The sequence below is a fragment of the Crotalus tigris genome, unplaced genomic scaffold (assembly GCF_016545835.1).
Source record: "Crotalus tigris isolate CLP2741 ecotype Arizona unplaced genomic scaffold, ASM1654583v1 scf7180000018085.976183, whole genome shotgun sequence".
NCBI lineage: Eukaryota > Metazoa > Chordata > Lepidosauria > Squamata > Viperidae > Crotalus > Crotalus tigris.
Genome location: NW_024096816.1, coordinates 463164 through 490860, shown reverse-complemented (window position 1 = coordinate 490860; position 27697 = coordinate 463164). Strand labels below are relative to the sequence as shown.

The following is a 27697-nucleotide window of genomic DNA, read 5'->3' as shown; positions in this document are numbered from 1 at the left end:
TGCCTGAAACCCTTAAGACAGGGGTCCCCAAATCCCGGTCCGTGAACCAGCATCGGGCCACAACATGCCAGAAATCGGTCCGCGCAAACAATTAAAGCCCCATCCTTAGGATGCAGGCAGTACATGAAACCACGCCCCCTCCGGTCCACAGAAAAACCTCTTTCCACAGAACTGGTCCCTGGTGCTCAAAAGGTTGGGGACCTCTGCCTTAAGAGACAATAACTTAGAGTTCTGCCTTGTATCCCACAATTTTTGAGGATTATATGTATTTTTAAAATCAACTTTATTAAATTTAAAAATTCATATAAAATTCAAAATAACAAAAAGTGAAAAACTGGGGAAGGAAGTATTAAAAAGGGAAAAAAATTAATAAGTGACAAAGAGAAAAGGGGGATTGACTTCCACCTTTCTTCAGTACTGGTACAAATATATAATAAAGTAATCTCTTAGAGTAAAGTAACACAAAATCATATAAAAATATACAGATTAAACCATAAAAATAACATTAAAATTATGTTAAAAAAGTCCTCTTATTCTAAGTTAAAATATAAGCATAAAATGCAATATACATATCTATTAATAAGAATAAAAATGCACAATATTTCTATTCATAATTAGAACAAATCTAGTCATCAAATCCTAAAATGAAAACTTCATTTTTATCCTTTTCAAGGAAGAAGTCCAAAAATGGTCTCCAAACAGAAACACAACTAAATAGCATTGTGTCTTTCATCAAAGTAGTCAGTTTTGCCATCTTTGCTAATTCCCTATAAAAATCTTTGCTTTTCCTTTGTTCAAGGTTCCCCTTTCTTGTAAAGGAAGCACCCAATGATCATTGCAATAAACATAGTTCTTCTCCTGAACTACTTACTTTGGCAAAATTCCACAACACAAAGATCAGAATTTCTTCCTGACTCAGTTACCTGATAAACTGAGATTATTGGCAAGTGTGTGGTACAACTTGTACAGTGGCATTCTCCAACCTAAGCAACACCTAAATAGGTTTACACTCCCAGCATTCTCCACCTAGCCTAGCCATACAGTAGCTGAATTATGGACACTGAAGTCCACCTAATCTAGAGGATTAGGTGCTGTAGAAATCATTACAAATATTATGGCTACAGAGATAGCCCAGGTGCAGCTGGAATGGACATTGCTTCTCCATTTTATTTTTCTGCTGGTAAGATCCAGGAATGGACAAGAAGGATTGATAGTTGGAGGGTAGCCTAAGAGCAATAATGTGGAAGCTGGCTAATCAGGACTTTCATCAGAAATTCAAATGTTTCTGAATGAGTTTTTTCCTTCCAGTCAAAGCAATGAAACATTCTGCTGTTTAGGTTAAATGATAGTGACTTTCCTTCCTTGATGTGCCTATAAGGAAATAAGGAAATAATCCTGGAATTATGCCAACATCCTGACTGGCAATTGTTGGCACTGCTAGATTTTTTCCCTCTGCACCTGATGAGTGGTTCTTGGATTTATCTTTTGGATTCACCTATTGGGATAAACGATTCTATATTCTATTTTAATTGGTCCAGAGTGAGAGAGAGGATTTCTCAATCCTTTTCTAGGTTTGCTTCAAAAGGCTCACTGTAATCTTTAAATCCTCACAGTCCCAGAGCAGTATACTTGAAAGATAATTCTTCTTTATTATTGAGTTCATGCCAAACAAGAATCATAATGAAAATTGTGGTTTATTTTAGTTATTCATTGTGGTACAGTGGTTAGAATGCAGTATTGCAGGCTAATTCTGCTGACTACCAGGAGTTCAATCCTCACCCATCCTTCCATCCTTCCAAGGTCGGTAACATGAGGATCCAGATTATTGGGGGCAATATGCTGACTCTGTAAATCGGTCAGAGAGGGCTGTAAAACACTATGAAGCGGTATATAAGTCTAAGTGCTATTGCTACCATTTATGTTGATGTTGCTGTTGTTGTTGTTGTTACTACTACTACTACTACTATTACTACTACTACTTGTATGGTGCCTTTCACTGAAATGGTGCAATGTTTCTCAACTTTGAGAATTTTAAGAAGTGTGGACTTCAATTCCCCAGCTAACTCCATATGTGTTAGCTGGGGAATTCTGGGAATTGAAGACCACATATTTTAAAGTTGCCAAGATTGAGAAACATGGCCTAGTTTGTGGTGTGATCATGCTTTATGGTTAAACAAATCATGGCTTAACACAATTTTCATGGCCATAGTCCTGAACTTGGAGATCTTTCCTCTGCAGAACTGCAAAATGTTCTGCTTTTGTTACATTGCAAAAAAGCTGTAGAACAGTCCCTTTACAACAAGTCTTTTTTCAATATAATTCTGAGGCTCATAGCTTTTTACATAGCATAGTTTTTTACAATATTATTTGTATTTATGGGATTGTTGTGTAATTTTAATTTCATAACATAAGAGCAGGGCAAATGAGAAAGCAAATCTAATCTTCCCAGCAGCTTTCCAACACATTCTGCCTGAAGAAAAAGAACCTTAAACTATGTACTGTATTGCACAATCCTTGCCTTTTGAGCAAAACAATCACCACTCCCAATTTTAAAAGAAGTTTGGGGTGAAAGAGCAAGCTGACACAGTAATAGATATACCTGTATAGATGGGAACGTCCGGTTGATATCAGTACTGTGTTCACCCGGAATACTGCCTGCTGATCTTCCTTCACATTTGTATCGAAAACGCATCCCTCTCTGTCTAGGTTGCTCATGTATTTCAATATATGGCTCATGACCACCTTTAAAAGGAAAGAAACAATTATAAACATATAATTTAAAACGTATGTTAAGTTAGTTAAATGACAGCTAGCAACTGGCTTTTAAAAGTGAAGATGAAATAGCTAATCTGGAAAGCAGATAAGAAAAGTCATGTAAAACATTCACATTTCTCTGGAGATTCTCAGTCATTCAGGTCATGGATGTCTCAAAGGTGCTTTTTCAAAAGGCAACTGGACTTCCTTTGTTTTTTATTTTTTGCTTGAAGATGTTTCACTTCTCATCCAAGAAGCTTCTTCAGTATATTCTGCAAGGAATATAAATCCTTCCTTCTCTACTATTCAGTCAGAACTGAATGAAATGAAGAAGTTTCTTAGATGAGAAATGAAACGTCTTCAAGCAAAAAACAAAGAAAATCCAGTTGCCTTTTGAAAAAGTACCTTTAGGATAAAACATTCACAGTTTCTACTGATGTTAGTTTACCACCTCTAGCTGCATTGCCCATAAAACTTCCCATTCTGTGGCAGAAATGGCATTATTATTGGGAAAAATTGAAACAAAATTCTGCTGATGATTTTATGGCCACAGTTGAAAGAAAGTTACTCTGCTGTACAAAGCTTCAAAAGCTTAACTCAAGATATCAAAACAAACACTTATTCCTGTACTGTCTTTCTTGTTCTCTTGAGGCTCATCCATATAGCCACCTTATCATGGCTTTGAGATAGCTCATTTATCATTTCTTGAATACATGTCCTCACTAAGGAATGCCATCACATTGCCAGCCTAATGTTCAGGCAGGCTGAAGTCAGTTCCAAATGACCAAGCAGAAAAATGGTGTTTTTCTGGAAAACAGGAGAAAACCTTCTATATGAACATTCTACTATATCTTTGGAGAGTCAATAATTTGTTGAGACCAATGGGTCCTTGAAGACCATCCTCTCCCTTCAGACTGGATGACTCCACATTTACATATCTCTTGATACTTGTTGTTCTCTTTTTAAATTCTGCTCTTTGTTAAAAAAAAATTGGTTACATTTACCTTCACCAAGGCTAAACTTTGAATAAATGTTCTCAAAGCTCAAGATCAAACATGCAAGATCTATATGCACAGATTACATATTCATACACAGATTGCCTTTATTTTAGCATTAATTCAACACTGCAAATCTCCAGCATATGTCTATAGGAGGAACAATTTCCAACTAGAGAAAAATGATTCCAAGTTAGCTTATGCAGTTATCTCAGACTGAACTAAATGCTACTCTTTAATTATGTTTTCCTAGTTTACTGGTAACATTAATTAAGCAAATTGCTGTGGGGGCTTCTGAACAGATTGTACTAGATTGTACTTGTCAGCTTTACCGTACTTAGACCAATTTTGTACATTGAGCAGAAATCAGCACTAAATAACTATCAGGAATAAAGGAGAAAACCCAAGTTTGATGGATCTCCTGATGCTTTTTTCCTGAAAGCTCAAAGACTATCAACAAGAATTTGCCTTCAGTAGAGTTAAAAATAAGGATCTATGTTTTACCAAACACATATCTAGCATTGTTATTCATTATTCATATTCATTTATTAAATAAACCGAACTAACTGGTGTCAGATTAAGCATGCAGACTACTTTATGGCCTAGCCTTAGCACACAAAAGCTCTATCATACTCTCAATAGAGCAGGCATGTCAAACTCGTGACGTCACGCAACGTATCGGGCCGGTTTTGCCATTGCCGGCAATGGGGTGGGCGCGGCTTCTATGTGATGCGTCCGGCCCATGGGCCAGCAGTTTGACACCCCTGCAATAGAGTATTTTCATACTCTCTACATGCTCTTTATTACATAATAGATTTAGACACAGCATTCTCACAATTCTATTATTTGCTCTTTTTCCACTCCTCTCCTAAGTCTTTCTTCTTGGAATACTGTATCCAGTTTTGGTCACCACAATATAAAAAGATATTGAGATTCTGGAAAGAATGCAGAGGAGAGCAACAAGGATGATTAGAAGGCTGGAAGCTAAAACATATGAAGAACCCAAGAACTGGGTATGACAAGAAGGACCGGGGGTGACATAATAGCAGTATTCCAATATTTGAAGGGCTGTCACAAAGATGAGGTGGTCAAACTATTTTCAAAAGCATCTGAAGGCAAGACAAGAAACAATGGATGGAAACTAATCAAGGATAGAAGCAACCTAGAATTAAGGAGAAATTTCCTAACATTGAGAGCAATTAACTAGTGGAAGCGCTTCTTCAATGATGAAGTTGTGGATGCTTCATCACTGGAGACTTTTAAAAAGCGACTGGACTGCCATTTGTTTGAAATGGTATAGGGTCTTCTGCCAGAGCAGGGGGTTGGACTGGATGACTTCCAGGATCCCTTCCAATTCTGTAATTCTATGTTCTTGTCTACTGCTAAATAACCTGGGACTTGTAGTACCATTCTACAATCAGCACCATAATTGAGATAACAGTACCACTGTTGTTTCCTTGTACATTTATACAATACAGTACTTGAGTTGTAATGATTAGGATAATACAGTTTGGAATCCAGGATTTTTTTTATGAAAGTGACTCTTAAAAGTGTCTATTTTTACATTGTCCTAAGACTAAACTCTATGAAGCAGTGCTATTTTAGCACCTTTTGCTTCATTTTGAATTTGATCATTTACAGGCAAAAGATTAATTGGAAACATACATATGCATTCACTAGGAAATTAGAAACTTCTCCTAATTTATAAAAATATGAGGACCATTTACAGCTTTCTTTTAGATATCAAGCTGAAAATGCAGATAAACTTCAACTTATGATCATTTGTTTCGTGACCATTCGAACATATGATGGCCCTTTAAAAAGTGACTTATGATTGGCTTTGAACTTATGCCTGTTGCAGCATTCCTTAACATTCCTTAACTTAACACAGGGGTGTCAAACTGCTGGCCCACAGGCCAATTTCATCATACTGAAGCTGCACCCTCCCCATTGCGAGCAATGCAAAAAGAGTCGCAATACATCACGACACGTCACGTGACATGGCAAGTTTGACACCCATGACTTAACAACTGCATGCTTTGACTGTAGCAAAAAGGTTGTAAAATTGGGCATGACTTATTTAACAACTGCATCACTTAACAACAGAAATATTGACAGACTCTATCTACCAAGGCAAATAGGTGGGTGTGGAATGTTACAAGTATCTGATCCCAATTATGGTCATAAGTTGATGACTACTTGTATGTTATCTACTAGGAGATCATGGAACTCACTCACTTGAATACTTGAATAAACAGATTCAACATGAAGCTGTTTATTGAACAACTTTACAGGTCTGATTTCATTTTTGGATTTCCTTTACAACAAATTGCTAAGTAATACCATAACCCAAAATGGTACAGCTAAAAGGTCAGGTTGTAATGAAATACGCTAAATAATATTCTGTGATAGATTCCTAAACATATTTACACTTATTTTACTGGGAGCTAAAGATTAACCTTTTAATATTAGGACTTGTAGATACAAAACTCCATATCTGAATGTACTGATATATTTTTGAAAAATAAGTGGTTTACACTGAAGTTCATTTATTGTAATTTCCAGAGGTATGAACTCAATTTGTAATGTTTTCATATCTTTGGGAAGAAAAAATGTACCACTATCTCAATTCACTAAATGAAGAGCTTCTCCTCATGTCAGATTCCAAACCATGAGCAATTAAAAACAAAACAAAACAAACGAAAGCAATGTTATATTTATCCAAATTATCAAAACCTGGAAAAATAAAATTGTAAGACAAAGTATGAACATATAATTAGACTAATGGTAAAACACATGATTGGTTTGCCAAAGATTCTGGAATATTCAATTAAATTTTTTGGAGATTTTAGAGAGCCCCTGTCAACCAAAATAGACAATACAGAGCTAAATGGACAAATTGTTTGAGTTTAGGCTAAGATAGTTTCAGAAGATACCTAGCTCAGGGGTAGGCAACCTTGGCTCTTTTATGACTTGTGGACTTCAACTCCCAGAATTCTTGAGCCAGCATGGCTGGTTCAGGAATTCTGGGAGTTGAAGTCCACGAGTCATAAAAGAGCCAAGGTTGCCTACCCCTGACCTAGCTCATTAAAAAGAGTGATAGTATTTCCTAAACTTAGAAGATCCTACCACAGAAGTGGGAATGAATGACCTCATTGATGCGTTTTATATTCAAACTTTATATTCAAATTTGCATTAGCAATTTCAAAAACTCTCATCAAGGTGAATTGATCAAGTGCTCAAGTCAATCTAACAAGCAACTACAGTAGATCCTCCTGTGCACGTTATTGAGCAAAAACAGAAAAAAGGTTGTCATGCCCACTTTGGACTGGGCTGCCTTTCATCGGCATGTGGCTAGCATATGGTTTTTGACATTTGACTCCAAAAGATATGTGGTTCTTCACAGGAAAAAAAAATTATTCAAAAATTCAACGTATGTGATGCAATAACTTAGTTGCCCATTTAAAAAACAGATTAGTCACGTTTTAAGCATTCTGAATGTGCCTGGTTGGAATGACCTCTTGACAGTTCTTTTCTACAGAAGAAGATTGGAAATTCTTTTCCAATTCTCAGTTTTCACTTCAACTTTTCTATGTTCTTGAAAGGTGTTGCATTAGACAAACCCTGTATCAAATGTTAAAACATTTCAAATGCTGTATCTAGAGCAGAAGTGGATGTAATACATTTAAAAAGAAAAAGGAACCCCTCCCAAATCCTGATTTTATGTATATGAAACTGGCTTCATCAACTATAATATAAGCCAGCATGGATTCCTCCTCTTATTCTACAAGGTTCCTATGAAAATCCATCATTTATTGCACACATAATTCTTGCTCTACATAAGATTACAGGTAGTCCTCGACTTACAACAATTCATTTAGTGACCATTTGAAGTTACAATGGGATTGAAAAAGTGACTTATATGACCATTTTTCATGCATATGACCGTTGTAGCATCCTCATGGCCACATAATCAAAATTCAGATGCTTGGGAACGGACTGATATTTATGATGGTTGCAGTGTCCTGGGGTCATGTGATGCTCTTCTGTGACCTTCTGACAAGCAAACTCAATGGGGAAGCCAGATTCATTTAACAACCTTGTTACTAACAACTTCAGTGTGGCAAGAAAAGTTGTAAAATGGGACAAAACTCACTTAACAACAGAAATGATGGGCTCAATAGTGGATGTAAGTTGAGGACTACCTCTGTTTAGAGACAGGATATAGCTGATTATGCCATCAATTGAGCTTGGATATTTTCCCCCAAAACACAGGGAGGAAAGAAAGAAGGAAATTATTCTACCTAAAATAACTATTTTGATGCCAAACTTCAGTAATTTGAACTTATGGACCTCTGAGATATTGCAGATAGTGTACTCCTGCTTTAGAGTAAATTATTTAAAAGCAGTTCCTCAAATATTTCTTTATGCATATTATTTACATGGTGACGGGAAGCTTCTGCAGATAGCTTCTTTGTAGTAAGCTAACCAGAGTCTATGAATGCCATTATACACATAAACTCTCCCAAATAGTTTCCTCAAGATACTCAGGTTAAACAAAGGAGCAATTAAAAATGATCATAAACTCACACTGTCATTAAAATTCCTTGAGACTTTCATGAGAAAAAAGTGTGAAACGATATTTAAAAAAAGATTTGGCCATCCTGTGAGATTTCAGTTATTATTCAACGTTTATATATTATTATTTTGATTTAACACATGAACTACAGGCCCTCTAGCTCCCATAGAAAAGTCTGAATAAAAATGGAACAGATTAAAAAATGTATAAAAGGCAAGAGAAAAAAAATGCAGCTGCTTAGGACAGAAGGTACACCTGTGATTAAAATTAATTCAGCTGTACAGTTTCCACTTGAAAGGAAATTGTACCTCTGCTTCCAGGAAGATCTTGATGTTATAAGGAAGGCATGATTTGGCTATCCAAAAGGCACCTGCTTGCAACAAAAGAAGTCAGATGTTTGGTGTTTCTTCACATGCCAGTGAGTCTTTTATTTTTATTGACATTAGCCTGTAATTAGCTCAAAAGTCTACTCCCTTCAGTGAGGCTTTCCTTTCATTCCTCAAACCAACAGACTCTTAAGCCCATAATCTCAGGCCTAGAAGGTCCCATTTTTTTTCATGCATTGCCTTTGCCCAGGGAAATCCATGGTACTCTACATATGCAGAGAGAAAGCTTAGTACCTTATGTAAAATGATATAATCTTTCTCTCCTTTGTAGTTTTCCCATTAAAGAAATGTCCACATATGCAAGTTCACAGAATGCAGGAAAAAAGTACAGCATTTTTTCTTTCTCCTACATTTTAAAAACTATTTTGTCACTGAAATGTTGCATCTACAAGTTGCATCTACAAATCCTGTCTTTTAACAAAAATAATTGAAAATGCCCAATACACGGATCGTGCCAATACTTTAATTTCAACGTCAAGTGAAGACAGGGAAATTTGATCAATCTTTTGATTATATTTAAAGAGTATTAACAAATCATTGCACTGTTTTATGATTACATTCTGCCTTGACATCCATTGAGAGAACAAATATTAAATATTTAAATAAAGAAAATCGTGTCACCAACTTGGACAAAACAGGAAATTGTATTTAACTGAAGACTTCCTTGTTTTTTGTTTGCTCAAGAAAAGAGAGAAGTAAAAGTGTGTAAGTGAAAGGTTCATTCATGGCTTGGTATATTAAGCAGAAATATAACAGTATGAACTTTCCCAGTGTGGTATGTTTTATAATATACGTTAAGTTTTTATTTCATATCAAAACCAAAAGGTCTTGAAATCAATATTTCACTGTACAAATAATCTCACCAAATGATGCTGGCAGCAGAAATTTAAAAGATATGTTCCACATTATATGAAATTCTAAATGCAATGATTAAAATGATACAAGGCTTAAATGCAGATTTTTTTATGTCTCAAACCATATAGAATGAAATACTACTGTATACTGTACATTTCATATGCAAAATATTGTAAGGGGTAAAAGTTTCTGAATAATGTTGTATTTATCATCTAAATATTCTCACAATAGAAAGCTCTTCCACCAACTACTTCTATTTATTGATAAAAATGCTACTGTACTATATACCACACCTACATTTCAATAATTTAAAATGTAATAACTGATAATATGTCTAAATTCTAATGATCAACCATAATATATTAGAATAATTATAAACCTTTTGTAACTTTCAAATAACATTAAAGTCAGCATGGTAGGTAAAGAAAATTTGATGTAGTTTAATAATGTTTAAAAAACACAGTTTCAAAATATATCATTAATAGTTTTTTTCAGCAAAAATGTTATAAAGGATAAGGATTCAATACTGATAAATGGAAGATTTTAATTTTTAGAAACAGGGCACAGTTCACCTCTTAAAAACAAAATGAAGTCTAGCTATGGCTCTCCATTAGAAATGTAGATGGAAATCTTCTGTGCAATTTTCACCTGTGTTTAGAAAGAAATAGTTACAGGGCTTATGTGGAAATAAATCAACTTGGAATCAGTGATGGGCATTTGAACAAACATACAAAACTGAGATGAATTTTGTCCACTTCCCCAATCTTTACTGTCTCTTCCCTTCATATCTTAGGTTATTTTGCAGATAAAAGGGGTAATTCAATAGGGCAACAGCTGAAATCAAGCAGTAACTACAAGGTACCTCCATGGTTTGGAGGCACCAGTTCAGATTTCAGTACCAAGAACAGACCAATGCAACAAGATAATATTCAGCAAGTTCCAAAGTTGAATGACAGTAAGTGATATGTCAATAAGTACTCACTATAATTTTTTTTTAAAAAAGCCTACATTGATTATGAATTAGGATAGTGTCTGTGTCTTTCCAAATCTTCTCTACCTCATTTTTACATATGGTTGTTTAAGCACATTTATTCAAAGCTGTTTTTATTCAGAAAAGTTGAAACTGCCAGTGAGAAAATGACTTTAATGCCTCAAAATTACCTATTATAGTGGAGACAAAAAACTTCAGTTGCAAATTAGAAGTGTCCTAACAATTGAAATACCAAAACAAAGGGACTTTGTGAGACTTTAAAGACCAGCTTTTGAAAAATGCAAATTTTTGCTATAATAGATCTGAAGGTGCCACAAGACTCTCTCTTTCACTGCTACAAAATAGTATGGGTCCTTCTTAGATAGCAAACATCAACTGACTTAATCACTACTATAATGTTTCTAGTATGTCATCAATTACAGTATATCTGTACCCTATTTTTTTTCCAAGCAGCTGAAAGTAACATTTTAACTTGGAAGAACCTATAAAGAGCAAATTAAAAATAGAACTGAAGGCTCTTCAATGCTCTTCAGAACAGAAATTCAAATTTTCAATGGCTACCTAGAGGTCCTCCTTTTTATTTATTTATTAAATTTATATATTGCTCCTCTCACTATAACAGCATAATACAATGATTAAAAGGTAATACAGAACAATGGAAAATTAAATAAAAACTAAAAAAACAAGAGGACAAGTGACATGGTTTGGGGGATTTCTCTTTAACCCCTAAGCCACCCCCAACATTGAGCACCCCATTGCAGGATTTTGTCTGTGTAATTTTCTTTTTAGTTTTCCTGCATTGAGATGATTTACAAAAACCTGGCCTCGTACCATCAAAAGTTTTCTCGGGCTGCTTTTACTTTCACACCAGGAAAAAATTCAAATGATTTTCCCCTAGCCTGCAAAAGAGGGAAAGGATCGAGAAGTAAGCAAAGTATTTGTCAATACTCTATAACCCCTGTATCTTATAAGCAATTTCTCTCCAGTTGTGATTTTCTGTCCAACTACCAAGAAAGAAAATACTTTCTTTGGTCCCAGGGACTCAAGCCAAAGTGACTGCGAATAAACTGCTAGTATAGGAACACCACCAAAATGCAGACGTCGTGAGGCCGCTGCGCCTTGATCTCTCCCCCCCCCCCCACTTTCTAGTCAGACGTGACGAACAAGCGGCACGGGGCCGCCTTGCTAACCTAGATCCGAGACAGCCTGACCGCGCGATCCGAGCACTTACCGGCCATGGTGGGACCTCCTCACGCTGAGGTTGTGTCCAAGGGAGGCTCGCGTCTGCGGAGCTGCTTCTCGTTGAGGCGACAGCCTCCGTATTGTCTGGAGATATTTCTGTTCCGCGTCTGAGCGCCACTCGTCTGAGTCCGGCAGCTAGGATGTTCTCCCTGTGCGCTTATTCGTTAACCGTCAGGGAATTTCCCGAGACGTAGGCAAAATACTTCCCTGATGTCTCTCACTCACTTATAACTTTCTTTCTTAAATGTCAAGGGAGGGACCGCCTCCCGCCTCCTCTCCGGTTTCCAAGCCTACCTGTGCCTTTACACTTGGGCGGCAAACGCTTAACGTGAGGAGGCTGAGCTGTATCGGTGGGCGAGGTTACGCCAATCGCCAGATCGCGGCGAGCGCGTCCCTCCTTTTCGTGGGTGACAGGGGTTGCCTCACTGCAATTCACATTCAAACCCACTGAGCTGTGGTCGGTGTCCCTTTATTTGCTCACTTCTCACCTTCTGAGCTTCTCTCTTAAGAAGGGGCAACACGTGTTTGGCTTGGTCAGACCTGTAGAAGAGAATGGTCAGATCTGGCTGGAACTTGGGTGGGAGACTACCAGGAGACCCCAGGGCTGCACACTAGAGAGGGAAATTGGGGAAAAAAATCCCCGGAAAAAGGGGAGCCCTTTCTTCCTGTTGCCAGGATAAGTGCAAGGAATATCTATCAAGTCACAAGGACATTAAGTTGACTAAAAGGAAACCTTACTGCTACTAATTTTTTATTGTATATAGTTTATTAATTTTCTACAAAACATAAACTATAAAAAAATAAAAAAATTGAAAAGGAAAAAAGGGGGAGAACAAGAAACAGGGAGAAAAAAAGAAAATAACTTCCAACTTCAATACAAATATTTGCTCTAAAATTCAATAATGCACAGTATTTCTATAATCATAAATTGTCAAATCTCAAAATAAAAATTTCATTTCTTTAAGTGATCGTCACATAGAAATAAAACTAGACAAAGTGTTTTCTTTAATCAAAGTAGTTAGTTTTGCCATCTCAATCAATTCTATTAACTTCACCATAGAGAAGACTTGCTGTTATCATACATAGATACAAAGTCCCATGTTTTTTCTCAAGCAGCGTGTCCATCAAACCTAAAAGAAAAATCTCTGCACTTCTTTTAATAATTCTCTAAATTAAAGCACTTACAGTATATGATCCCAATAATTCTTAGCTTTGTTGCATGTCCACCAAAGGTAATAAAAATGCTATCTTTGGACCAATTACATGTATTTAACACATGTATTTAACAATTTATAAGGTGTTAAATACCAATGATACATCATCTTATAAAAATACCTTACTGCTACTTATTGAACCTCTGCTTGGTCAGGAATTTGGCAAGAAACCGAAGGATGACTGACCTAAGAATTCCCATTGATGAATTATTTAGAAATTCTGCTTCCCAACTACTGAGATTAAATTGTGGACATGATTATGATATATAATTATAGAATGGAGATCTTTGCATACTTATAATTTATTATTATAGGTCAGATTTTCTCAAATCTGTGCTCTGGGTCTCATTTCTTTGATAGTTAAATTTGACTTACCCCCTTTTCTCCATATGATCGATGGCAATGATGATCTGTCATTTTGTTTTAATCATGAACAAACTTCTTTTCATTTCTGCCCACTGACATGTTATTTTTAAAAAAAATATATTGCTGAATTTTGCTTTATTTTATTGCCTTTACATTCTGCCTTTCCTTTGAAAATTCAAGACAGGGTCTTGTTATATGTAACTATTAACCATCATCTAATAAAATAACAGAGTTTGAGGGGACATTGGAGATCTTCTAGTCCAACCCCCTACTCAAGCAGGAGACCCTATACCATTTCAGAAAAATGGTTGCTTGAAATGGTATAGGGTCTCTCTTTAAAAGCCTCAAATGATGAAGCACTCACAACTTCTGAAGGCAAACCGTTCCATTAATTAATTTTTTACACTGTCAGGAAATTTCTCTTCAGTTCTAAGCAGTGTTTTTCAAACTTGGCAACTTTAAGATGCATGGACTTCAACTACCAGAATTCCCCAACCAACAATGTTGTCCATTCTCTCTGAAATGATCTTTCTTCTTTCTTCAGTATACAAGAGGCCACAACTCTTCTTGCCTTTAGGAAACACCTCATCTAGTCTTGTGTCAGAAATGCAGGAACTAGAAAAGGAGAAATTATTAATGTAATATTTTAAAATTTTAAAGCTTTGTTAAAATATAGATTTATATCACTTTATATAGACCTTACTGCCTTACTCCAATAGGAGTCAGCTGAGTGAGAGTCCCTTCTCTGAGTTGGTTGCCATTTTGGATTTTACTTTTGCAACAGTTGTGGTGGCACAGTGGTTAGAATGCAGTATTGTAGGCTAATTCTGCTGACTGCCAGCAGTTCGATCCTGACTGGCTTGAGGTTGATTCAGGCTTCCAGTCTTCCGAGGTTGATAAAGTGAGGACCCAGATTGTTGGGAGCAATATGCTGACTCTGTAAACCACTTAGAAAGGGCTGTGAAGCACTATGAAGTGATATATAAGTCTATTCATATAGCACATCTATTGCTATTCATATCTTGATTGTTTTTTTATTACTACTACTACTACTACTACTACTACTACTACTACTTGTATTTATGTTGTATGCCACCCAGAATCACATTGATTTAGCTGGGTGGCCTTATCAACTTTGAAATATTGTAATATAAAAATAAATAATTAAATAAAATAACTTGTTAGTAATCTTTACTGTTCCATGTATTTGTTTATATTTCTCCTTGAATTTGTAAAAGAACAACCAAAAGAACAAAACCCTAAAAGTAGTTGTAAGTAGAGATAGTATTGAAGGAAGATTATTGGTGAAATAACATCAATACATGCTGTTGCCCCTGGAAGCATCTCTTTATAGATATTGCGCTACAGTTTTTAAACAGCATGGGTAAGCCCTGTGACAATTAAAATAGTATAGTAAAACACGACCAAACCTGCAATTCAAAAGTTCTTCTAAGAGATTGCAGATTGGATACATCATGCTAATCTAGTTTAAAGATGCCATTCTGAGCAGAATGGGATTGTGGGAAGGAGAAATGAAGGAAGATGATTTAAAAATTATGCATATGCAAATTTTAGAATGTTGGAAGCTGTATGAATGTAACAACATTTATGGAGTGAGTAAAAGAAGATTTATTGCATGTATTTTCAAGCCCTGGTTTCAGCAGATAGAAATGAAAGATAGGGACAAAAACAGGGCAATAGGCATGGTGGTGAGGGGTATGATGATTCAATGTCAGTAATGTGAAATTCCCCCCCAAAAAACCTTTTTTTTTTAACATATGGAAGATGCTGGGGAGGAACAAAGAAGCAAGATGTGCCAGTTGGTGGAGAATTCTATAGGCAAACTAGAAAATATTTTGAATGTCTCATTGAAATGAATCCAGATTTTTTTCATGCATAGAGCAGACTCATAGAAATCAGTGAGTCTTAGGTTAGTTCTAAGTTTAATGTTTTGTCAGTTCTACTTTCTCATCTTGAGATGGCATTCACTTAAAAAGCATTATTGCACCTTAGTTTGCAGATACAGTATCTCCAAGGAAAAGAGTTTAATGGTATGAAAAGAAACAATTATTTGCAAAAGGCAATATATTGTTGCTATTAAAGAGTGCAGAAGCTGGGCAGAGCTGGCAATCTCTAGCTTTAAACTTATCTCAAAACCTCAATCCTTTCAGGTATCAGATTAACCTTAAAAAAGGTTAAATGTGACATAAAGTTTATAGAAGGGTCACTCTATGGTAGTTCAAATACCCTTTATATGACGTTAACATGAGAAACCACAGACTGTAGCTTTAGCATTTAAGATACAGACCACTATTTAAGAGAAAGAATCAGAAGTGAAACTTTCATTTTCAATCTATTTTAAATATTATAGTATTGCTACAGATTCATTACTATGAATACAATATATAGTATACAGGTTTTTTTTAAAAGGAAGAGGCACATTTTAGGTTGGACTCCCCCAAAATGATAATCTACCTGACTTCTTATTGTAAAAGATCAAAGTTGACAATATTGCAGAAGATTCTTGAATCCCTTGCTGTGCTTGAAAGGTATCAGAGTCCCCCTCCCCACGAATAACTTTCATTTTCTTGTGTTGTTTTTTCATCCGTGGAAAGAGGAGAAGCCAGATTCAACTGCACTAGGAGTGAAATGCCATTTCTCCTTAGGGTGGCACACAGTTCAGTTTAGGCTTTAGTGCTGGAAATAAAGCATAATATAGCTTCAATCTCTGCAATATGCATTTCATTATAGTTCACATCAACACAGACTCAAACACAATTCTTGCAGTATAACAACCTAGATATAAGCAATGATGGCAATTTGCTGTCTCCTGGCTAATCAAGTCATAGCTATGAGTTGGGATAAAGCCATATCTTTTATGGGATTTCTTTACTCAGGATGTCTCTGTGCAGAATGGGTTGCTTGCCCTTTGAGGTTTTGAGGCAAAAGTGATCCTTGGCTATGTGATCTTCATGGCCTTTAAACCTTGTGGGCTGAATTCCTGCTTAAGACATAGTAGTAAGAGGAAGTGATGAATCTGAATTACTAGTCTCATCTGTTAGCACTATCATATCTCTTCTTTGTACCCAAAGGGACATCCACCAGCTGCTGTGTTTGAGATTTTTTGCTACTATAGCTGTGGCTTCTCTTTCATAATCAAATCTACCTATACTATATGTATGACTAAAGTGTTTGCTGCATCTCTTCCTACCTGTCCTGCTAAGGGATAACTATTAAGTGTATATACAGTACTTCTGATTTGGTTGGGCACAAGTTTTTGGAGAGTGCTGAGGCACAGAGTGACAATTGCTAAAGTGATGTAGATTTATTTTGATCACAAAGTGGACACAGAAAGAATTATTTCCTTTCTGATGCCAGAAACCCTGATGAAGCTGGCAACGGAAGGTCAAATTCTGGTCCATACGCTAGCTGGTCTGTCAATGGTGAGACCCAAACAGTTTGCTTCTTTACACAGAGACATGCACTGTTGGTATTCATTTCAATGGAGAGGGAAAAAAAACAAAGGCTGCTAAACAAGGATGTTCTCCAAACTGTACATTGCTAGAGCTTAGAAAGATGAGACAGACTCAGAAGAGGAAAGGCTATTAATCAGATTGTTATTAAGTCCTGAGAGACTAAAATGGCCTAAGTTCAGATCTTTCAGCCCAGAGCTGCATCTGTTCTGCAATTTGATTATGAAGATGAAAAGAAAGGAGTAGGATTATACAGTTCATGGGATCAGTGAGCTGAAAGGACATTTTAGGCTATTAGTCTGATTGCTGAATGCAAGAACATTGAGTTAGAGGCTCTCTAAAACATAATGTCCAGCTTCTTTAACTCTCTGAAAGAAAGGTATAGGATGGAATATGAATTCTTACTTTGATCAACAATCTAATCTCCTGAAAATCTTAAGAAAACATTGCCTTTTTGGTACAAGTTATCTGCAGGGATGTGAGAAATGATTATATAATACTGTATAAATACACATACAATCTTTTTAGAGTACAATGGAAACCCTATTTCTGAGGAAGCTGGCTGAAATAAAGAAGAATAGAAGTTGCAAATTATATTAGTACGTGAAAAACAATATAATAGGCCACTTCCCATTAGGTCACCATCACTTTGTATCACTTGATCGATCAAATGTATATTTCCAAGCTAATCTGGGGGGAAAATATAGGTACCAATCAAAATCCCTCCAAGTAAATTATCACAGCAGTTTTCTTATCCTGTTTCCTGAGATCTTTTAAAAGAGAGATGATGAAAGCTGAATTCATCATTTCTGCATGCATAACATATGATCTGTCTTTGAATTATGGCTATTTCCTCAGAAGAAGTGGAACTACCAATGCAAAGAAACATTCTAAGAGAAATGTGTCTCTATATATGCATTCCACTATGCTGGCTGAGGAATTCTAGGAGTTGAAGTCCAAAAATCTGAAAGTTCCCAAGGTTGGAGACCCCTGTTTTAAAGCATTAGAAGAGGGATGCTCCCACATATTTGCCATTTAAAGCTATTTACTATGTACTTCTCTCTAACGTTTCTGTCTGTTTTTTGGACTTCCTCTGTAAAAGCCAAATTAGAGAAAACAGAGGCTTCCTTCAAGTTTAAAAAGACTGTGAAGGAGAACCATGCAAACCTTTTTTCCTAGAGGAGGAGGATTTAGACTTTCAGACATCAAGGGTGACAATCCAAAAGGGACTTTATGTACACAGACTTCCCAGCTGTAGGGAGGATTCAATAATGTACACAACCAACATTCAGAAATCGAGAAAGCAGTTTTTTGGGCATCAAGGTGTTCCATTTCCAAAATAAATTTCATTTCCGAATCAAATTCTCCTTAATTTTTGAATATGGCTATGCTCCCCCCTGTCCTGCCCTATTAGTCACAGATCCGGTGAGAATTAAGTTTTAATAGGTTTTTAAAAATTATTTTTGGTATGAGCCTGTTATGTCACAAAATAGCCACTTACCAGTAGTAATCCTGCTTTGCTGAGTTGCTCTAGCATCTCAAGACACTTTTTGCTATCCTTGCTTATCTTCGCTTTTCCCCCCAGGGCATGGGACTACAATTTATTTATATTTATATATCAAATTTTATTTACTGTATTTCAAATGTCTGGCTATGTGCAATTATTGCTTCCATATGTAAAGAAATCTGGGAGTGGATAATATCTTCTTGCAAATAAAGATGGTGCTAGGTGCTACTAACACAGGTCAACTGGGGGTTAAACACTGGCAAATCCCAAACATTGTTCATTAGCATCATGTTGCCTACTTGTTATTTTAGTCTTGCAAGTCTAATATAATGTAGGAAAATATGGAAACAATGAAGAGTATAGCTCTTACTTTTTTACAAGTAGTCCTCAACTTATGACCACAACTGAGCCCAAAATTTCTGTTCCGAAGTGAAACAGTTATAAACTGAATTTTGTTCCATTTTATGACCTTTCTTGCCACACTTAAGTCTCTGCAGTTGTTAAGCTAGTGACATTATTACTAAGTGATTCTGGCTTCCCCATTGATTTTGCTTATCAGAAGGTTGCAATATGTGATCACATGATTCCAGGACACTGCAACTGTCATAAATATGAGTCAGTGCCAAGCGTCCAGATTTTGATCATGTGACTTCAGGGATTCTGCAACAGTCGTAAGTGTGAAAAATGGTCATAAGTCACTTTTTCCAGTGCTGTTGTAACTTTGAACCCTCAGTAAATAAATTGTTTTAAGTCAAGGATTATCTGCACATAGGAAAGTCTCCTTTTGAAGTTTTCCAGGGCAAGTTCATTTTATGCAGAAAGAGCTACAAGAAGAAAAAGCATGAGATTGTTTGTTTTATTTGTTTGCTTCCCATCTTGCTTTGAGATGGGAAGCAGGTTAAGGAGCACAGGCATAGAGCACCACTCTAGTTACTGTGTTGAGATGTACAATAGTTCTTGACTTACAACCATTCATTTCGTGACCATTCAAAGTTACAGTGGCACTAAAAAAGCATCTATGACCTTTTTTCATACTCATGCCATCTCCACAGTAACATGATCAAAATTTGGGCACTTGGCAATGGGTGTGTATTTACAACAGTTGAAGCCTCCCAGGGTCATGTGATCTCCATTTGCAATCTTCCCAGCCGGCTTCCAACAAAGTCAACTGGGGGAAGCCAGATTCGCTTGGCTGAAATGATTTGCTTAGCATCTGTGGCAAAAAGGTCATAAAATGGGCCAAAATCATTTAACAACTGCTTTGCTTAGCAACAGAAATTTTGGAATCAATTGTGATTGTATGTCGAAGACTACCTATATTACATTTCCATTTAAATTAGGTTATGGGGGCAAACATTTGGGACTTTGTTTTGCACATGGCAGATCTAGAGAGACAGAACGGGTGCTTCAAGTTTTGCAGATGCTCAAGGCAGCCCCTATTTCCTAACATCCCCACCTCTTTTTAGAGCACAGCCTTTGTCATGCCACATAAACTTTACATCAAGGGTGTCAAACTGCCGGCCTGCGGGCTGGATGCATCATGCCAAAACCACGCCCACCCCAGCTCCGTCAATGAGGAAAAAGTCGTGATACATCCCAACACGTCACGTGATGTGGTGTGTTTGACACCCCTGTTTTACATGGTCCTTGAGCAAATAGAAAAAATAATTTCCCCCCACTTCCCTGAAGAGTTACAGGTTACTATATAGACATCAATCTCCCCCTTTGTCTGCGCTTGGCCTTATGTAAGAGATCACCTGAAGAATAGGGAGAATGCATAACCCTTTGTTGCTGTTCTTATGAAGGTAGATTGAGATCTGTTAATAAAAGGCCAGTCCAACCATTAAGCTGAGTGAACCAGTTATCTTAGGAAATTAATTTTGAGAAACACAAAAAGTATTCTAAGAAGTTATTTAATAGCTAAGAGGAGAAAGAGATACTTTTGATAGCTTTTTAAATTTTAGTTCAGATGCCAAACTAGTGTGACTGTCTTTCATAGCAAATCTTGTGATTTGAGATGGAGGTAGGGAATGTCGTGGACATTGGCAGTGTATTTCCTTGATCCAGCACTGCAACCAAAACAATAATTTATCCTTTGATTTAAAACATTTATATAGCCATCCATCTTACAAACAACTCTGGCAGTTCCAAAATTATTTAATAACTTTTATAGTTAAATAATTACAAAACTTTTCACCCCTACAAACAAATGGGACTAGAATAGATTTTCGTGTGAAAAGAATTGTGAGGTTTGTTCCATTACTGAGTGCTAATTTTGAAGCAGGATATGCGCTTAAAGATAATATCTTCCTTTTTAGTGAGTATTTGCTTCTTGAGCCACTAGTTTGCATCTACCTCACTTTGGTGGACCTAAGGGTTCTGGTAAAAAAAGAAAGAAGAAGTAAATTCCACAAGCCTAAAATTTGCCATCCTGGAGAAAAAAAGTTTTTTTTAATTTTCTTTCTACAATGTGCATGCCACATATATTAAGGAAATAAATGTAGCTTTTAAAATACCTACCCAAAAAATCATAAAAATCAACAATATTTAAATCAGTATTATTTGTTCAGTCTTCCTTCCAATATCCTGCAAATGGGTTTTATTTTGGTGAAATCCAGCGAGTTCTTCAAAACCTTTTAATGGATTTATATGGTGGTATTGACAGCAATGCTATAAGGAATGTTTGGGCTCAAGCTACTATTTACATTTTCCGTAGCAATATCAATAGCACTTAGACTTACAGTATATGCCACTTCATAGTGCTTTACAGCTCTCTCTAAGCTGTTTACAGAGTCAGCATATTGCCTCCACCAATCCGGATCCTCATTTTACCGACCTTGGAAGGATGGAAGGCTGAGTCAACCTTGATCAAATTCCTGGCAGTAAGCTGAATCTGCCTGCAATACTGGATTCTAACCACTGTGCCACCATGGCTCCATAATGTAGGTCAGTGATTCTCAACCTTTTTAATGCCGCGACCCCAACCAGTCGTAAGTCGAGGACTACCCAACCAGTCGTAAGTCAAGGACTTTCCCTGCCTGGGAGCGCCATGCATGCATGGTGCTGCCCCCTGCGCCGGCTGAGGCGCAGGGCGAACACCGGCTGGGTGTAAGGCACCCGCCGGGCTCCACGCGCGCCAGCAACCCTCCCTGCGCCCGCCGGCCTCCCACCTCCCACCCCTGGCCCTCTTTTACTTACATTTTTAGTAGTTGCTCAGCAGGGAGGGGTGGAAACTTCCAGACAGCTCGCCTTCGCTGCAGACAACTTGCAGCACCGTTTGCAGAATGGGACTTTTGGCGGGCTCAGCAGGGCAGAGACAGCCTGGACAATTCCTATTGGCTTTTGAAAGCCAATAGAATTAGACTCTATTCAAGAGAGTCTATTCTATTGGCTTTCAAAAGCCAATAGAATAAAAGGGAGTAGCACAGCTAAGGAAAAGGGGAAAAAATTGGTGGACTACGTTGTTTGGCGACCCCGTGAAATGGTCATTTGACCCCAAAATTGTGGTCATAGTCCTTGACTTATGACCACAATTCAGCCAAGATTCCTATTGTCAAGTGAGACATTTATTAATTGAGTTTTGCCCTATTTTACGATCTGCCTTGCCACTGTTAATTGAATCACTGAAATTGTTAAGTTAATAACATGATTGTTAAGTGAATCTGGCTTTACTTATCAGAAAGTCATAAAAGGTGATCACATGAACCCGGGACACTGCAACCATCATAAATATGAACCAGTTGCCAAATATCTCAATTTTAATCACATCATCATGGGGATGCTGCAAAAGTTGTAACTGAAAATGCTCATAAGTTCCTTTTTTCAGTGCTGTTGAACTTTGAACGGTCACTAAATGAACTTCTGTAAGTCGAGGACTACCTGTATTACATAATACTGATTCAGGGCACTATGAGATATTTAAATGACAGCTACGTGGAGCCATGCACTATGTAGAGCAAGGGACTTCAAACTTGATTCATGTTCTAGGGCCAGTACAAGGATCTAGCATCTTTGATCAGTGCCTCAGCATTCCAGCTGGGATAAGCACAATATCCCAATGCTCTACATCAGGGGTCTTCAAACATGGCCCTTTTATGACTTGTGGACTTCAACTCCCAGAATTCCTCAGCCAATTCCTCTGGGAGTTGAAGTCCACAAATCATAAAAGGGCCATGTTTGAAGACCCCTGATGTAGAGCATTGGGATATTGTGCTTATTCCAGCTGGAATGCTGAGGCACTGATCAAAGATGCTAGATCCTTGTACTGGCCCTAGAACATGAATCATACTTTAAAGCAGGGGTGTCAAACTCAATTTCATTGAGGGCTGCATCAGCATTGCGGTTGCTCTTGGGGGGGGGCTGGGTGTGTGTGGCCAGGATGGGTGTGGCCTACTGGGTGGGCGTGGATGGAGTAGGTGTAGCCTACTGGGTGGGCATGGCCAGCTCTACATCGTTCGCGTCAAGGGTGCCTGTGGGGTCCTGGGCAGGAGTGGGACAGATCTGAGGGTCTCTGGCAGAAGGGGGTAGGACCAGGGCAAGCGCCAAGGCATGGTGCATTTCTTCATTCCTCACAAAGGGTGACACTTCTCCAGCATGCACCCAGGGGGTGGGGCCAAGGTGGCAGGGGCTGGTTCCTCACTATTTCTGGACGGCCTTGTGGAGCTAAGACTGAATGCATATCAGCATAAATGGCCATCACAAAATTGTACATTGGCTCCCAGCCCTCACTGTTTCCAGGATGGCTTTGCGGGTCACATGAAACCACTTCGCGGGCCACATCCGGCCTCCGGTCCTTGTGTTTGACATGTCTGCTTTAAAGAAATGAGACATGTATCAAATAAGCAAAATTTAATTTAATTCAGCATTTATTTCTATAGTAGTTAAACAGATATTGTGAGGATCCATAAGTAGCCACAGATTTGCTCCATAAATTTGTCCAATTCCCCTTCAACACCATCCAAATGGGCAGATGTTATTGTATGTGCTGTAAAAATATTCTTTATCTGTCTTGAATCTACTATAATTCAGACCGCACGCTTAGGTTTTAATGAGACATGTGATCAATGTCTTCCCTCATGTATTCTTTCTTGCACATATAGCTCCAGCTTGCTCACCATTTGGAATCTCCATTCAGAGGCAGTCTGAAGTGGATCTACTTGATTTGGCAGGAAAGCAGAGTTTTCTATTGGAGAAGGCAACATTTCCTACATCAATAGTATATGTCATATGGAGGGAAGTTGGCAACATGCTGGACTTTAATTAGCCTACTGCAGGACCATCTCTCCCATTGGTCTATGGGACTCTGATTCTTCCATGACTATTTCGACTCTGGCTGCCAAAGAAAAATGAGGCTAGTCCAGCAGCCATTTTATCAGTTTGAGAAATAGCTACCTCATGGAAAATCTATCACAAGGTTAATATATACCCATTAGAGAATAAGAATCAAGGAGGGGATTTCAATGCTTTCAAGAGGAACATTATTCAGTGGCATTAATTAGCAGAAAATTATTTCACAATTACAGCCTTACAACTGCATCAAAGCTGCTTATTATAAGATCAATGGAAGAGTAAGAACTGGTGTTGATCTGGTTTTTTGTATTATTTTTCCTTTCATGTTGTCTGCAAGGTTATAACTTCTATATAAGTCATTCTGAAAGAAAGGAGACAAATGTTTCAAATAAAATCAGTAGCTTAGTTGGTATTTATTTTCCTTTTGAAAATACCTTAACAATGGTATTATTACAAGAGTGGTGGTGACAAGGCATCTGAAATATATTATTCAACTCCTAGGATTCCAAACCAGATAGTGACCAAACAAATAAGAAAACAAATCCTTATACATAGGAAATGGAGAAGAAAATGTATTGTTGCAAATATGAGAAAGGAATCTAAATTCTTTAAAAGAGAGTGGGAAAGTGGCAGAAAAGAATAAAAATAAATGACAGATACCAAGAAAGAAACTTCGGCAATAGAGGAACTGATTTGCTAAAAGTTGTAGTGAAAGTTTCTGAAAATCTTGGAAAGCTGGTGAAAGTTGGCCTTCGATGTTGCAAGTATGGCCTTGGATTTTTTTCCAAAGGCACATCTCTTTCTTCACAGAAAAACAAGTTGAGTTGTTAGTTTTCAATGATGCAGTTACATATATTTTAGATCTAGACTTAATAAGTATTAATGAGGGGCTGGAATGGGCTGGACTTTGGAATTAAACACAACCCTGTAATAGAAAATAGCAATGTATTTTAAAAGAAAAATGTAAAGCAAGTGTTCAGAATGTGTACAGGAAAAACTGACTATCTGCTAATATTGTAAAGATAGACCTTATGTCCAGTCATTCAACAGCTGTTCAAAGTTACAATGAACTTAAAAAGCTACTTACAATCTGTCTTTGAAGTTACAACTTCTGCCCCACCCCTGTGGTCATGTGATTACATTTTGTGCACTTGGCAACTGACTTGCATTTACAACTGGTTGCATCCATGGTCATGTAACTGTAACTTGTGACTTTTTTTATTATCGTCCAGCAAAAACACACATTCAGAAGAATGGCTTCACTTAATAAGCATAAAATCATTGTAAAATCAAGTTGTGTAGTGCCTCAACATACCAACGCAATGACTTTCAACCAAAATTCTAGTCCCAGTTGTGACAGTAAATCAAGGACTACTTGTATTTTTAAAATAATTAAGAAAAGGATGCAGTAGCAAGTGGTAGTAGATCTTGTGCTTCCTGGCTTATCCAGATTGGCACAGAAATTGATGCTAGACCAGCCTAATTGCTGCCCAGATCACTTGCTGCCCTTGGAATCACTGAAGAGCTCCTTCCCCCATACCATAGATCAGGGGTCCCCAACCCCTGGTCTGTAGACCAGTACCGGGCCGCAGTATGCCAACAACGGTCTGCACAAACAAGCAAAGCCTCATCTGTAGGATGCAGGCAGCACACAAAATCACACACTGTCTGGTTCATGGAAAAAAATCTTTCTCCACGGAACTGGTCCCTGGTGCCCAAAAGGTTGGGGACTTCTGCCATAGATTATTTTCTCACATTTTTGCTAGTCTTTCCCTATCCAAAGTATTACATTCACTGAAAATTTAAGAGTCCATTAGGTTTTTTATTTTTGAAAAGAAAACTATGGTTAGTATAGCTCTTATCTGTTCTCCCCTTGGTTCCCAGTTTGGTGACAGCAGGTCTCCCAGACTTCCAGGGGAACTTTGGAGAGATAATAATGGTAGAATTCTCCAGCAGTTCCCATTGTCTGGCAGCAGATGCTGTAGACTTAATTATCTAATTGGGAGGGGCTAGCTCTATATTTGAAAGCCAGTTTGGCCTAGTGGTTAAGACATGAGTTCTAGTCCCACCTTAGGCACAAAGCCAGCTGAGTGACCTTTTCTCTCAACCCTAAGAAGGAAGCAATGCCAAACCACTTGTGAAAAAACTTGCCAAGGAAACTGCAGGAACTTTCTCAGAATAGGTTATGATTGAATGAAAAAAAGAGTCTATGTCTGTATAACTATGCTTTTATTTTATTGCATTCCACACTAATGAACATACCAGAACATGTGAAAAGCCCCCAAAGTCTTGCTAGCAAGAGACTCCTGGTAAAATTACAAACGAGCAGCCTTCACTGTCTCTCTTTTTCCTTCATAAAGGGAGAGAGAATATCACTAAAGCAGATCCTTGTGGGTTAATCTGCAAGCAGCTTCACCTGAGAAAAGGAAATTCTTATGTTCTAAGATGCAATGAACTTTGATTGCCATCACCATTATCACAATATGTTTTTTGTGCCTAAAATAAAAACTGAAAGCCAGGACAGTCAAATTCACCAGCAAATCCCAGCTATCTTCAGAAAAAGGCCCTGGCAGTACAGTCTTTAGAATGTAGTATTGTAGGCAAATTCTGCCCACAGCTTGGAGTTTGATACTGGACTCAAGGTTAACTCAGCTTTCCATCCTTCCAAGGTCGGTAAAATGAGGACTCAATGTCAGGTTCCAGCTGGAAAAACCCAATGAAGTAAAACATCGGAGACATGATGATCTCTCATGTAAACTTTATTAGGTATAACATGCCGGTAGAATAGAAGGAAAGCTAGCTCTGGCAATATGGTGGGAAACAGATGATTTAAAGAATGAAACTTTACATCTCCCTTCAAGTTTAGGTCACATTGTCCAATAAATCTTCCATCAATTGTTATGAGAAGAAAACTTCAGTTTGCCAAAACATCTCTTCTGCTGATTTGGATCTCACATTGATGGGGAACTCCCAAGCTCTTCCCTTCTCCTGCACAACTATTGGCAAGCTAGTCCTAATGACAAACAATGGTTTCATAGCTTGACATCCAGAATGTTAGGGACAATATGGTGATATTATAAACCACCAGAGAATGCTGTAAAGCAGTATGCGGTGGTACATAAATCTAAGTGCTATTGCTGTTATTTTTAGATCTAACTGGCTTTTGGCCAATTTGTCAAGGCAACTCCACACAACTAAGATTAGGGGTAGAATCTTCAAGATTGGTTGAAGTGATTGAAATAATTTATTTCCAGACTAAGGGGCAGGGTAACAAAAAATGAACCCCCTCCCCTCAGCATCCCCCCCAAAAATGTGCACATTTTTCATTTTTTGACAAATTAAGCAGACAAAATGTTGATGCATAAGGCACCAGTTTCATCAGTTAAAATTCTTGAAACCACCTTCCAAACCAGGTCTTGGTTTTACTCATTTCTGGAGAATTTCCATATCACAAAAAATCCAATACAGCCCCTGAGCCAACAGAAACTTATATTCTTGTGGAGTAAGAGTGGTACAAATGGTATTATAGAAAACCCAAAGGTGCTTTTTCCAAAAGGCAACTGGACTTTCTTGATTTTTAATTTGAAAACATTTTGCTTCTTATCCCAGAAGATTTTTGGATGAAGAAGTAAAATGTTTTCAAAGAAAAAAAACAAGTAAGTCCATTTGCCTTTTGGAAAAAACATCTTTGGGACAATCATGATCTGCATGACTGAGAATCTCCAGATATTACAGGGAGATGAATGAAGTACTATTCTACCCAGCAACATATGTGTAAAAGCAGAGAAGAGTATCAAGCCCAGCTAATAATAGCAGGAGTTTCACTTTTCACTTAAATTGTGTCTTAACCAAAATCAAAAAGTGAAGCTTTGTAAAATTTGGAAATGTTCATTTAGACCTTAGGTAGAATTAAACTTTCTCCAAGGCATTATGGATCTTTTAGCCACTATATCCAGAGGGCACCTGACTGGAGAAGTTTGAATTAGAGATCAACATCTTTCTATAACCTCTAAGCACTGAGGTTACTAATGAAATATTTTCACATT

At 37.4% G+C, this 27697-nt stretch overlaps 1 protein-coding gene across 2 annotated transcripts in view; it reads right to left on the bottom strand.

The window, feature by feature from the left end:
* The window catches only part of REL (REL proto-oncogene, NF-kB subunit), a 51229-nt gene extending 39153 nt beyond the window's left edge, over window positions 1-12076 (bottom strand). For both annotated transcript variants that reach the window (XM_039347549.1, XM_039347550.1), the window contains exons 1-2: window positions 11792-12076; window positions 2600-2742 (exon numbers count right to left, since the gene is read on the bottom strand). In XM_039347549.1, coding sequence (XP_039203483.1) covers window positions 2600-2742; window positions 11792-11798 — 150 coding nt within the window. In that variant the 5' untranslated portion in view covers window positions 11799-12076. The remainder of the gene's footprint in view (window positions 1-2599; window positions 2743-11791) is intronic.
* Window positions 12077-27697: the final 15621 nt, after the last annotated feature.